Source organism: Galleria mellonella, unplaced genomic scaffold (assembly GCF_026898425.1).
Source record: "Galleria mellonella isolate WM207_F2 unplaced genomic scaffold, CSIRO_AGI_GalMel_v1 utg5358, whole genome shotgun sequence".
In the NCBI taxonomy this organism is placed as follows: domain Eukaryota; kingdom Metazoa; phylum Arthropoda; class Insecta; order Lepidoptera; family Pyralidae; genus Galleria; species Galleria mellonella.
Genome location: NW_026442110.1, coordinates 202298 through 217712, shown reverse-complemented (window position 1 = coordinate 217712; position 15415 = coordinate 202298). Strand labels below are relative to the sequence as shown.

The 15415-nt window shown below is 30.3% G+C and overlaps 2 protein-coding genes across 2 annotated transcripts in view; one reads left to right on the top strand and one right to left on the bottom strand.

The window, feature by feature from the left end:
• The window catches only part of LOC113519004 (cubilin), a 256728-nt gene that overhangs the window by 63767 nt on the left and 177546 nt on the right, over nucleotides 1-15415 (top strand). The window lies entirely within an intron of this gene.
• Nucleotides 4363-4918, bottom strand: LOC113518937 (uncharacterized). The gene has a single exon (XM_026903973.3). It carries the CDS (start codon nucleotides 4843-4845, stop codon nucleotides 4453-4455), a length of 393 nt encoding a protein of 130 aa, XP_026759774.2. The 5' UTR covers nucleotides 4846-4918; the 3' UTR covers nucleotides 4363-4452.

Sequence of the window (15415 nt, the reverse complement as noted above, 5' to 3'; positions counted from 1 at the left end):
TTAAAAAAAAAAAACTTGAGTTGCGATTGGATACAGCAAAAAAAGTATAATTTATTAATATTTTTGAATTTGAATGAGCAGCAATGAGAGCCCGCCGTCGTTTTTCGGGTCAATTTCTTTTATATCAATAAAATGTAAAAAATGTAAAGGGAGCGAATACATAGGTGCTTTATATATAGTGGGTAGATATTGCTACATAACATGTATTAAGAATTAATCCCAAGAGAAGAGTAAGGTTGGTACTGATTTCATTCAATAACGTTAAAACGGTTCAAGGAATCTTTTGATTCATCACTGAAGACTTTCGCCCTCCCGTAGGTGGTTTCCCTTATGTTAATCATGTTAGTAGTAGGTAGACGTGGGAGAAATAAATTTAGAAGAAACCTTTTTAGATTTTGCAATCTAATAGAAATAGTGTAGGCTTGAAAATATAAGAGCGTTGTTTTAGATAGATTTTCATCCTTAAGCCCACATGAATTAGTATAAAAATGCCCTGTATTATATTTACGTATTTTAGGACATGGTCTATATTTGTACCAAATTGCATTCATATCCCTTTAATCATTTAAACATGATCGAATAACAAACATATTAAACATATATGTTTGTTACTAAACTATCCTTTTTTATAGGTAGGGTACGATTCTTCTTCCCAACATTATAATGTAAATGCGAGTTTTTATTTGTTTGTTTATTTGTTACCCTATATCGCCTTAACGATTTAACCAACCGTCATGAAATTTTGTATAGTATTTGGGGTGTAGAAGTACACATGGTGCTTTTTAATTTTTGCATTAGTAGTATATAAAAGTGACCATTCAATATTTATACTCGTGTTGTTTCTTTCACCAGATATGTATTTTGAAATAGATTTCTTAAATACTTATAATAAACATATAAATTATTTAATTTTAGATTTAGTTTCTTAAGACAATCTAGAAGCTGTCAAATAAAGTAACATGATAATAATTAAAATGTATAGGCACGCCCGTAAGTACACGTGTAGAAATGTTATCAAAATATGAATAATAATTAAATGATTTTTGAAGCCAGTGAGATTTGATATAGATTATGTGTAATTTACCCATATGAATATATCATGTAACTACATGATGCAGTACAATGTGAATACCCTCGTTTATTTGCTATCCTATTATATAACGCTTCTACCCATAGTCTTTGAAAGGATTATTAAAACTTAACGAGTGTTCCTGAATTAACCGTCATTGAAAATTCAACGATACGGGTCTGCGGATCCCATTGTTATCAATCGTAATTTATTATGTAGATTGCGATATAATTGTTAGGCATAACCTATACCTACCGGCTGTTTGGATCTATTAATTGATAAATCCATCTCATATTTACAGCTGTGATTTTAAAGCAGTCTGTAAGCTGTTATTACTCACTTTAATTTCATGTTTCTATTTATACATTGATGTTTAAAAAGGTATGAGTATGGTTTACAAGAGACGAGAATTAATATAAACATTAGGTAAAGTATTATTATTTACCAATTTATCGTGATATTTTAACCAGGTTATGCCACCGCTTTCGTGGCAGAAGCTTTTTTTTTTTCCCACTCATTGTCACGTAAAATACAAATTGTGTCCCTATACTGAGGGTTACTGTGCACAAAACTGACCGTGTCTTTATAAATTATGAAACTCGAATGTCTAAAACTTAATAAGGCATATCTGTTTTATAATATAGTATCTTTATTTTATAGTATTAAGGTATATGTTTTGCCGGGTAGTCCCGGCACAGAATGGGCCGTCCCTTCCTTTTCTGTGGGTGTCGTAAAAGGCGACTAAGGAATTTTAATGATCGAGGGATGGGCAGCGATGACCAGTAAAGCCTAATTGCAGTTGCCAACTAGCTTGCCAAGCGCAACAACTACTGGCATAATCCCCTTTATGGGGGTGACTTATGTTCATCGGAAGACAGTTGACGGCTGATATGGTGATATTTTATACGACGAATGATTTCATTTTTTATTTTGTAAGTAAAAATGCTCACAAAAAAATCCTAATGGGGTAGTTAAAGGCAATAATCGACTGTCGTTGTAGTAAACATGAAGGTTGTCACTAGAGTTAGGTAATCTGAATCATTACCAGAGTTTCCCACCATCTAACTTGTCTGATCTGCCTAGTCTCTTTCTTTTTCTTATTATGAAATTGTGTGTGTTTGATTATAGACGTACCATATTTGATGTTAACTAATAAATTGGCTAAGATGTAACATGCAGACCTAAGTAATAGTAATTCATTCCTGTCCTAAAGGGTCGCAGATTACATGACTGAGTAAATACTTATTTGATGTTAGGAATATGTTGATATTTCACGTAGTTTGGTATACCTTGTGCGTTTAATATGAATTTCGTCTAATTATAATAGTTTGTCCTTGTCCTTATATAAGTACCTATCTGGTAGCGGAAAGCTATTTACGAGAAAACTTCGACTATTTGCAAAGTTACACAAAGAGACAGTTAAGGTTTTAACAATAATGGAACCCTTGGTATTAAAACAATATAGGCTTGTTACGGTAATTATTTACGTGTTGGGAATATCATTATAGTTAAAATTAATAGGCAACAGCGTAATGACATGAATGAGAATAATAATGTAAATGTTTGTAAAATTTTATAATAAGTTTCGTAAGTATATAATATCTTTTGTAAATGTAACAACCGGATACATTTAAGTTAGTTTATTTTTAGGAATCATGACTACTTATGATTAAGGGTTCAAGAACTAGATAAGCATTCTTGTCAAAAATACACATATGTCAATCAGTTTTTTACAAATTATTTTTAAGGATTTTTACGTTATTTAAGTACAGCATTCAGTGTTCAGTATTACGAACTATTTACTTACTTTGCCTACAGATAGAAAAAGAGGATTTAATGACCGTGAATAAACTGGAGGACTTACACATTTACCGCCAGTAAGATATTCAAATTTTTCTGACCATCTGATCTCTGGAATTTAATATTTCAGTTTATAATCACAATAATTATAATATTTTGTTATTTATTTTTTAATGATATAGGCTATAGGCAAATGAGCTTACAGCTCACCTGATGGTAAGTGATTGCCATCAGGCGAGCTGCAGTATTAGAAAAATTGCAGGTGTGTTGCTAACCTTTTCGAAAAGAATATGCTCTATTCATGAAGGTTTCAATGACGTTGATTCCGTACATTAGCTGTGTTTAAAATTTTAAACACAACTAATATGCGGAATACGAAATGTAATATAACTTTATGATTATAAAAAAATAGCGCCTAATTTGCCATCACTAAAATCTGCCGCCGTAGGCTTCAGCCTACTCAGCTTATAGATAATTCCTTACATTATTACAAATGAATTTTCAAAACTTGAGGTATAAAAGAATATAATAATAGAACTTCTCTATTACTTTGTAAGAAAAATACAAAAAACAAGGTAACTTCAAGTTTATTTGACAGGTACGTGTGCTACGCTCAAGTGATTAATCAACGGTATGTGCCCGAGACGAGATTAATAATAAACCAGTAGCAAACTTTGTTTGTACCGAATTTGTGTTTGCAAACTAACTAAAATGTTGAGATTTACCTACTATAATCCTACCCTTTAAGTGACTGTGTACCGAGATTAGTGTATAACTCAGTTTTAGCATCACGACGTGTTACCCCAACGGAAGTTCTCGATTAAATCCCATATAAAGTTACATCGCAACTTATTGCATCGTGTTCTTAATGCTTTAAGTGATCAATTACAAGGTAAAATGTATTCTCTGAGTTTACAGCTAAAACAGGTTTTTAAGTGTCGCGTTTGTGAAACATGTAGAAAAATGTTATATGATGAAATAATCAACTGATTTAAAAAAAAGAAGTAGATTCTGAATTCGATGGTATTTTTTACGATTGCTACCTTATAACTTCCTCAGTCAGAAACTGTTTTTTAAAATTCTCTTTTTATCTGAAAGAATATAATTTCAGATTTGTCCTACACAAATTTTATCAAAATCGATGTAGTAGTTTAGTTTTCAAATCGAAATACTAGTTTTCTACGATTGATGTAACGTTTTCTTATGGAACACAATCTTATATTATTTTAGTACCTGTTTGTTGTCACGATTATCATCACTGGAGCGCCTAAATATATAGGTATATATAATTTTACAAGAGTATATTATATTTGTAATATAAATAAGAGGAAAATGGAATAAAATTTACCTTTATTTAAAAATAGACTTATTTACAAGCTTCTTTTAATCATTATTGTTATATATTATTGTGTTTCAAATCATTAGATTAAAAATATATTTAAAATTATACTGCTAATATAGATATAATAATTATTATAAAAAGACAATACTGATACTATTGACATATTTTTATTTATTTAATTTCAGTGAACTACCAAGAACGTACAGAAATAATATTAAACTCCACTCAACATACACGAAGTTCAGTATGAAGTGACACATTGTTTACTAAACCACTCTTTAATATCTTCGACCTTGTAAGAATCTGGCACTACTGGAGCATCGCGAAATGGGTCCACAACTACAGTTTGTTGACCTCCAGAAAGTCCTCCTGTGGGATAGGCATGTGATACTTCGGGCTGCTTGTAATTCTGATCCAGTCTTATACTTCTATCTTTATTCCACGTCAATCTTTGTAGTTCACCTTGCCATTTCACAACCACTGAAGGAAAAGGATCGCCTCCTTGCAAAGTTCTCAGAACGCACGGTACAGATGTTAATTCGTCATATTCTTCTATATTTGTCTCACCAGAAGCTACCCTGCTATCAACAAATTGTGATAGAAGTAACAAAGAAATTAACAGAACAATTTTCATCTTGCTTCCACGGAGTGATATCAGTTACTGTGTAAGAATCAACACATTCTCGAAGTGAATCACTTATTATATATTCTACAAATGTGCATACATAAAATGGTATCGTTACGTTATCAGAATTTATAAATATTAAAATGTTTTCAATAATATTACGCTCACTAGAAATCTTAACGAGCGACGATAAATAATTTGTTTTTGTATTTATTATCTACATAGTATTTAGATAGGTACATATATCTAACCTAGGTATACTCGCATTTCAGTACAGATAACTAAATAAACGATTAGGTAATTAAGCAATGACCTCAAATTATATATGTTATTATATTAGGTACCATTTATGATCATTAATTTAATTAATATTGTCTATTATAAAGATATTTTTAGAAAAAGAAATACGTTAGAATATACAACTACAATTAGTACGTGTATTATATAATGCATTAGTATTAAATATAAAACATTCGTTTGTTACTCTAGCAAATTAACTATATTACAACATATCAAATTTACTATATAATATTATAAATATGAAATTATACAAAAACCGGTCAGGTGCGAATTGAACTCATACGTCGAGAGTTCCATACTTAAATATATGTGGCATAAAATGAGCAATGATTTATTAACGTGAAATCTCATACAAACTAAACATCTAATATTTATTATTATTGATACTGCAATATGCAATTACATATTTTGAACTAAAATTGTCGCTGAAAACTGGATAGTTATAGGATATAGAATAACTATGATTGTTCTTGGAAATTTTTTTGATAAATTCTCAATAACAGCGCAAATTAGAAACTTTGTTTTATTTTTCTTGTAATCTTAAATATTTGAAGTTTATAACTGCAAATTATTTTAGACATTTCGCTTTGAAAATTTTGAAAATAAGGAGGTGGGGAGTGGCTTTTTTCTCACATATTCGATAATAACTAAAAAGCTATGCAGCATAAAAAAATAAAAACCAGTTTTAAAATGTACAAATGCAATTCTTAATGTGATATTTCATATGAACTAGTAAAAAAATTTGGAATTTTGAGTACCCCTTTTAGAACCTGTGATGGTCCCCCCTTTTTGTGCACCCCTATATAATAACTACCCTCTAAACTTTGCTACACATGGAAAACCTACAAAGCCTAAGAAAAGCCTACGAAGGCTTTACCTAATGAAATCTATGAAAATATAATGAAAATCTACCCTAAAGAATGGCCTAACACCCTCAATATAACCCCATACCTATATTGCCTTATACACCCCAAACATCCTATGAATCATATAAACTCTTACAATAAACATTTAATATTGAACAGATCTTATAGTAGAACACTTGATCATTTGGCCAGATAAATAAAAGTGTGATCGTCTAGTAATGTAGGACCCGTTGTGTGTGTAATAACCAAAAGGTTCTTTAATTGGTATATGATAGGAGTTAAATAATGAAGATGATTTATAAATCTTTAAGGATTAAGAATAATTAATGAATTATACTCATAATTCATGTAACTAGGAAGTTATGTTAATTTAATAGTAAATTACAGAATAACTGTAATAATAAAAAAATGGGGGAGCGGTCGGGCCCCTCACACGCCCGGACCAGTGGAAGACTTTCCAACTATCTATAACTCTTCCTCCTAAAAGGTAGGGAAGGGTATTACTATTTATTAATGCACTCTGATGGTAATAAGGGAATGAGTATTCTCAGTTCCAAACCAAACATAAGTACATTTACTTCAACATTACAGTGGCTCCACTAGCCCCACGATGCTTCCAGTATAAATTGGTGTTTGCCAGAGGCAAAAGGATCGGAACTGAAATCCCAGGATCACTCCGACACGAGAGCTTACTCATGGGCGATGACCCTTTCAGTCCTATATGGCGACATAGAGATCACCCACTAACAGTACGAAACTGTTTCCCAGCGTCACCCTGTTACGAGCTTACTCAATGGGGGTTTCCCTTCGGCTCCACAAGAGATCAGACCAAGAAGCGAGATCACCCAGACACCAGAACTTACTTTGTTGGGACATAACCCTTCGGCCCTATAATGTGACATTAGAGATCACCTGTGAAGACAGTCCGATAGAGATGAAGATTTGTGTGATAGGGGATACCTTCCACACCCTGGAATTGGCCAAGCCATATAATGTTGATAATTGCTATATCATAACATAGCATTGTCAATTTAATATTATTTACTTAATAGCAAGAATACTCAAGGTTCAAGTTAAATCTGTTGATTAGGCCGGAGCCTAAGAACGAGTAGTCCAACCCATAGGTCGAGAGCTACTAAAAGTAATGAGTGCTATTGAATGAACTATAAGTCCAGTCAATTATATATAATATTATTGTTGATTAACCACATTGTGAATTAATCAATTATTTATTCAGAGAGATATATCTAAAGGAACTATAAGTCCTTTAAAAGACACTGATTAATCACAAGTTAACAACGTCTCGTGAAATAACCAGTTGGGTTTTCTATAAGTTTGAGGACACTAAGTCCAACAAGCTATTATTGTGTTGAGAGTAATAGAGATCTTTTGTAATATTTGTAGAGGTTTGATTAATCACATTGTGAAATAATCAGATTAAATAATTATGTAGCTTTATAGAGAGGACTATAAGTCCTAATTGGTTGTTGTCATAAGTACTGATAAATTACACATTAAAGTGCCAGGTCAATTATTATATATAGGTATATAGGAAGGACAATAAGTCCTATTTGTGTATGTTGTAGTAGTAGAGGCAATATTTTGCATAATTATAATGTGAAAGATATAGATTAAATATATATTTGTATAGAAAGGACAGTAAGTCCTGTGATGTACTCATTAAAGTTGAGACTGCAAGTCCCCCCACTCCTGCCACTCCTCTGGGTGACGTCCGGGCGGGTGGTCGTGTGAGTCGCATTGTGACATATTATTGTTTATTATTTCCTACACCTACCTACCATACCAGGAGGACAGCACAAAATTGGCGACGAGGTGAAAATTTGTAAGTAAAAAAAAAATATATATATATATATGTCATACGACTACAAAATTACCTGTTCTAATCAGTCCAAAGAGTGTGTAACTATCGCGTTGTTATTTTAATGTAACTTGACACGAATAACATTAAACTGTTAAATTTCTAAATTCACAAGGAAGAGAGAAGATAATTTATTAATTCTCAATCAATTTATTAAATATAGAAAAGACTAAAAGCAATTTCAAAAAGAAATAAAGACTTGATTCTATAAATTGTATAGAGAGAGCAAAATATTGATAATACATATTACGGTGCATAGTACGTTTTGTAATTTAGCGACACACTGTGACTGATTTTAACGCGTTTGCGCATCATAGTCGTACAATAACTTGCTATACATGCCTAAACAAATGGTCGGCGTTTGTTGATGTCTAGGTATATCGTACCGCAAGCTTTCTGTTTATATTTACATCACAGTATAAGTGATTATAACAGTTGAATTCTTAAGATAAGTGGTTCGGGGATACCAGCGAATACTGACTATACATACAACAAAATGTGCCTGCATGTATTAGCCGAGTCGGAGTAATTATTCTGACAAATAAAATACACCGTACAATCCGAATGAGCAAAGCCCATCAAATACATAATTCCACATAAACTGTAATCTATTTAGATACAAGAAGTTTATGCAATTGGTGGTTCCGATTATAGAGGTTGCTTCCATAATAAATAGATTTGTATGTAGGTATAAACCTAATACAAATGTAATTATCATAAGATAATTATGATATATTCAAACACTTCACATTAACTTCATTATTTGACAGATATTTGGTAAGAGTTGAGGTTACGATTTTATTTTTCTTACAAGGAACCAGCAGAATATTAGCGTTGCCGGTAGTTCTCTGCTTAATTCTGAGTTGGTTATCCTTTCGCCGTTAGGGCACATAAATTTACCTACGTATTTATGTTGGTTTATAAGTTCAAAAGGCTGTGTTTGTAACTGAGAATAATCCATTTATCCACCTGTACAACAAGTACAAGTATTCGCATTTACAATATTGTTGCCTACAATTATAATAGCATACATTATTACGGTAGGTAGGTATAATCATTTAATAAAAAATAAAATAAAAAAAGCCTTTATTCTTGAATTACAGTTTTTTTTTTAAATTGTAAATACGTATAAATAATGTACCACCCATAAAATTCCCGTTTTGCAAATTGTCTTATTATGACATCTCAATTGTCAAATCGTAGAAAAATGCATTTCCTCAGATCTTAAGTTAAAAGATAATTCTACTAAAATAGAAATAAATATTGTGGAAGCAATTCAATAGAGACTGATGAAAGATCAGTAAAAGGACACCAAAGAAACCAAATCTTGTAAAGAGATTTCAAACGAAAAGAATATACGGTGTATGAAATGCGAGAGTACATATCAAAATAGTTATTTAATGTGTTGCAAGAAATAACTTCTGCTAAAAGTGTGGATTTATAAGCCATTTAGGTCAAAAGCAATATCGCACTAATCGAAATAAGTGCATGAATGTGCTAGCGCTAGTTATATGGCGAAATAAATAGTATAAACCAAATAATCCATCAAGTAAAAAATAAATAAAGTTACCTAACAATCATTCAACTCTCCTATAACTACATTCATACTGAATGTTGAACATACTCTATTCCACTATAAAATATCTTGCCAAAATAGTGGAACTAAATGTTAACCATACTCTATTCCATTATAAAATATCTTGCCAAAATTGTGGAACTAAATGTTAACCATACTCTATTCCATTATAAAATATCTTGCCAAAATTGTGGAACTAAATGTTAACCATACTCTATTCCATTATAAAATATCTTGCCAAAATAGTGGAACTAAATGTTAACCATACTCTATTCCATTATAAAATATCTTGCCAAAATAGTGGAACTAAATGTTAACCATACTCTATTCCATTATAAAATATCTTGCCAAAATAGTGGAACTAAATGTTAACCATACTCTATTCCATTATAAAATATCTTGCCAAAATTGTGGAACTAAATGTTAACCATACTCTATTCCATTATAAAATATCTTGCCAAAATTGTGGAACTAAATGTTAACCATACTCTATTCCATTATAAAATATCTTGCCAAAATTGTGGAACTAAATGTTAACCATACTCTATTCCATTATAAAATATCTTGCCAAAATTGTGGAACTAAGTGTAACTCTATTCTATTATAAAATATCTTGTCAAAATGGTGGAACTAAATGTTAACCATCCTCTATTCCACTATAAAATATATATCTTGCCAAAGTGATGGAGTTACATTAAACATACCCATTGATTTGGGTACAAAACTAGTATACCCATAAATTCGGGTACAAAACTAACATACCCATCAATTCGGATACAAAACTAACATACCCATTAATTCGGGTACAAAAGTAACATACCCATCAATTGGGGTACAAAAGTAACAATAATAATAATAGTCGACAAAACCTAGGACTACTTAAAAAAAAAACTAATCAAGAAAAATCTGACAAAATTCTAGGACATATAGTCCTAAAGACTCGCTGATGTACTGGGCCCATTTAAAATGTCAGTCTTGGTTGGATTTGGAAGAAGTAGAGAAAAATTGTACTCGTAGCTTATTGTGTACCTAAGAGACTGCTATGATTCTTTATATATTACAATTAAGTTGTATATTAATTTACTAAACACAAAACAAACAAAAAAATCCAAAATTCAAATTCAATATCTAAATGAACATCAGTTAGATATTGATCATAAAATCAAGTATTTAGTAAAATAAAATAGTATAGCTCAAATAAACAGAAAATATAATCGAACTTGTAGACAAAGCTGCGAATTGAGTTTCTCTAGTCATACTTATTTTAAAGAATAGAAAAAAGGAATATAAATCTGTCTGTCAAGGGAAAAGTCCTAAACAAAAAATGTGCATGCTAATCTTGGTAAAAAACATGTTACAATTACTACATAATTAAAATACCTAATATGTATTTACTGCACACACACAACAAGATAAATTTATTTGTTTATGCAAATAAATTTATCTTTATCTAAACCTGGCTTAAAAGATGCTTTTTATCAAATTGAGATTAGAGAGAATGTACTTAACTTTTTTATAACAAGCAAGTGGTTATTTCGTTTCGATTACGAACCTATTACAATAAATAATTAAAACTCTGTTTATTTAAATCTCTGTTTAAAGTGACTAAATATTATATTATTTAGTCTGTGTAACAATGGTACTTGTAATTTAACGTGTCAAAATCTATAAATTATATAAATATAATTTATTACTTTAAGTATCTTTATTTTTAATAACAGAGACTTACCTTAGTTTAAATATAAACAAATATTGGTCACGGTTTTGTAGCAAGACATGAAATCCACCAACTAATAGGTATATTAATATACACATGAATGTTTTAAATGTAACAATTGGAAATAATCCCAAATAAAGGAAATGAATAAGACACCTAAACATGTATTGAATATCTTACACAAGATTAACTGTTTGTTTGTTAATATTTTAATTTCGAACAAATGATGTAAGGCTAAAACATGTCCTATATCTATTTAAATTCGCGATTCACAACGCGAAAGTTTAAAAATGTGTTCAACGTATTTTAACTTTGTAAGGCAAAATAATATACCTACATATCCGTACACGTAGGTTACAAATAATGTATTAATAAAGGATTTATGTTCATGTTTAATCAATCGTAAGTAGAATTTTTAGGGCATGAGCTAATCTCAGAAAGTATTACTTGTAAGTCCCTAAAGACTATAGAATCACTTAGAAAACCAATTGTTCTTGGAAAATTTTAAAGTTATAAAACTAGTAACCTATTTTGAGAAATAAATATGATAATGTGTTATAATATTATTTAGATTTTATGTGTAAATATTTTAGAGATATGTATACAACTCTATATTATCAATATCTTAAATTACAAGTTGTACACAGTCACACTTATCTATCTTTATCAATTTATTGGTACACAATAAAAGAAAATGGACTCAAAATTTGGCTACAATGATTGAACAAATACATAAAATGTTAAGGCGTAAGCTCGCTAAATATACTGTGTTCAGAGTTCTGGAAAGAAAAGTAAACATTTACAGTAATTCGTAATTTCCAAGCAAAAAGAGTTAGTAAATTGTGGATACTAAGTTTTATAAGCCATGCACGTAGTAGTTAGATGCTCCCAGGAAAACTGAACCTTAAAGTCAATCATTACAAACTCTTTAAATACGAATTCTGAGTCCTTTATTAATGGTTTTCTACTTTTATTTCATTTGAGATAGCGTAAACGAGCATTCGCTACGACTCAGGATAATTATTCTGGCACCCCGGCACTGTTGCCGTAAACAGTAGATTATGTATCAAGGTACAAAGGATTGATATCAGTTTTGGTACATATAATAGATGTCGTAATCAATGTTCATGAAGAAATAAAATTTTGTCTACATTACATCTGATCTAAAACAATATATTATGTAACATTCCTAAAATTAATCGATGTCTAAACTATAATAAATGTGACATACTTATGTAAATATTGAGATTATAAATAGTAACGTCTCTAATATTGTCAGTATATGTATTGTAGGAATTATTAATTGGAATTCTGATATACTTAGTATAAGACCATAAATCTTCTTAAGAGTACATAAGTAAAAGAAATTTTACAAGACTTGACACTTTATTCAGCACAACATTGGATAACTGCTTAGAATTTGATATTAAACTATACTATTCGACACCATATTGACCGCAGTAGAACGAAGCAAGTAGAATACAAAAATGTGACATTATAATACGTGTACAAATAAATTAAAACCCAAAATCTGACTGGAGGGATAAACTCCTGCTATAGCTCATAAGTTTCAATATTATGCCACATTATTGATTTGTCATTAGAGATAAAATCTCTTCTATTGTAAATGCTAAGAATAAGGAGATTTATTTAGAATGGTAGAGACAAATCAATAAAAGAACATTTTAAAATTGGAAGGGAAAGATATAGTGACATAGATATTGAAAATAGGAGAAAGTGTATTCGGAATATAATTAAAGAAAATATATACGAGTATGCGATACTTCAATCCCTGTATACATATACTTATTGGCGCTATATCTATAAGAAATTATGGGACTAGACAAGAATTGAGATGAAATATACACAATAATATACTTAAGAAGATGGAAGATCAGTAAGAAATTATAAGGATGATGAAAAAAAAGATCTCGATGGACTTCGAGAGGAAATAATCATATAGTTATTTTTATACAAACCAGTCTTATTATATTTAGTTGCCTAAGTTATATTTTGTAACATAATATATATGGTAATATCATGACATTATTTTAGTTACCTATGACTGTAATGTAAAACTATATTGTTGTAGTTGTATCTATATGAAATTTGTGAGTAATTGTATCCTTTCACATTTTGTTGTAAACTCAACTTTGTTTGAAAAAAGCAACAGCTAAGTTTCTTGCCCGTTCTTCTTAGCTGAAATTGCATTCCGAATGGGCGGTAGATTTATAAAAAAAATGACTATTCAAAAATGCTTAAAAAATAATAATTAAGTTTCCTAGAGTAAAAATATTCATATTCTATTATTAATTTAAAATATTTTGAAAAGGGAGAGATGTGATGTACTCATTAAAGTTGAGACTGCAAGTCCCCCCACTCCTGCCACTCCTCTGGGTGACGTCCGGGCGGGTGGTCGTGTGAGTCGCATTGTGACATATTATTGTTTATTATTTCCTACACCTACCTACCATACCAGGAGGACAGCACAAGTCCCATACAATTATTGTAGCTGTATTATAGTTATACTATATCTACTTCCTTTTGGTGTCTTAGTAAAATCTATTTACTAAGAGGATTTCTTAGATAAACAAATGTTCTAGTTTTAAATCATTATGATTAAATCCCTAAGAAATTAGGTCTTTAAATAATTATCATATCATTTAAGTGAAATTTCTCATATAAATAATTCCAATATTTCCCCCACAGTTATTATAAAATAACAGAAAATTATATAAATTTTCTATAGACTTAGATATAGAATCATAACGTGTATAATCTCCTTTTGTTTGACATCTGTCACATTAATGACGTATTGAATGACGTATTGATGTATTGAATTGAATTTTGATTATCTATCACAACTGTCAACGTAACAAATACTAGCAAGTTTGTTTATTTGTATTTGTTTAATATAATTAAATATAAAATCATCATATATCAACCGTAATATATAACTAAAATATCAGTGATATAAATAATCATGGTTTACACCAGTAATAATTAATAGTATCCAGCAATACTGCAGTTTTATATTCACATCAGTAGCCAAGCCAACTCTCAATTTCAAGAATGAACAGAAGATTAGAAGTTTAACATTCTTATTGCAATTGTACTTGCAATAACATATACACACAGTACCAATTATCAAGAACATTCCTCAAATACATGTGTGGTGAAGATTTTCCCAATATGCTATCTATTTGATTTCTAACCTCTAATGTAAATTTATTAAAGAAGTGAATAATCAGTGTTAGTGTTTGCTTCATTAATATTTAAAGTAATTGTCCTAACTTGATATTAATAGGATAATATCTCCTTGGATACAGTCCGACATAAACATATAACTCAATAATTAAATTTATAAAATACTAATATTATATTTTACTACTTGTATATCTCCATACTATTCCCATAAAATATTCAAACATGTATATTAAATATAAATCCAGTAAATATTCACTAATATTAACCCTGTCTGAACTTGTCTAGTCAATATAACATGAACAAACAACACACACAAACCTTATCGCCAGGACAACTTCCTTTCTAAATATGAGTAAAATACATAACTCATACTTGTCATTTAGTACTAATTTTATACTGTACCTCATACCTAGTTAAGAGTAACTATAGTCAGAGAATCTTTTAATACTTTTATTACCATTAGGAAATAAATCCCCACCTATAATATCAGCACAATCAAATATTATTAGTAATCAGTAATACACACAGAGTTGTTATTATCAGCTTGCTTACTACAACAAAATCAATATTAAAGTTTATAATAAATCAAGACAAAATATCTATTTAAACAATATAGGCTTGTTTACCATAAACATCCCACCTTTACATGAATTTATCTACTAACACAATAATGTATTAAAAGTAATACATTCACATAAAATCACTTGCAACAGTTAAGCTGTTTCTCTGTATATCTGGTGTAAAACAAATCCCCACATGTAGTCATGGATAATCAAATATAGACTAAGAATCATTAATCTGGTCGACCGAGTAATGGTATAAAAACACTTCACCATGAAGCGTTAAGTATGAACAGATATTCCAAACCAACACTGTAATAGTGTAATAAATACAAATAATTCATCATCATCATCGTCTCAACCATCACTAACCCACGACTGAACACAGGCAATTTCCACCGACTGACACAAGGAACAGCCCCACAATACACATAAAACAGTCACTCCAAACAATGGAGGTAGCCCACACCGCAC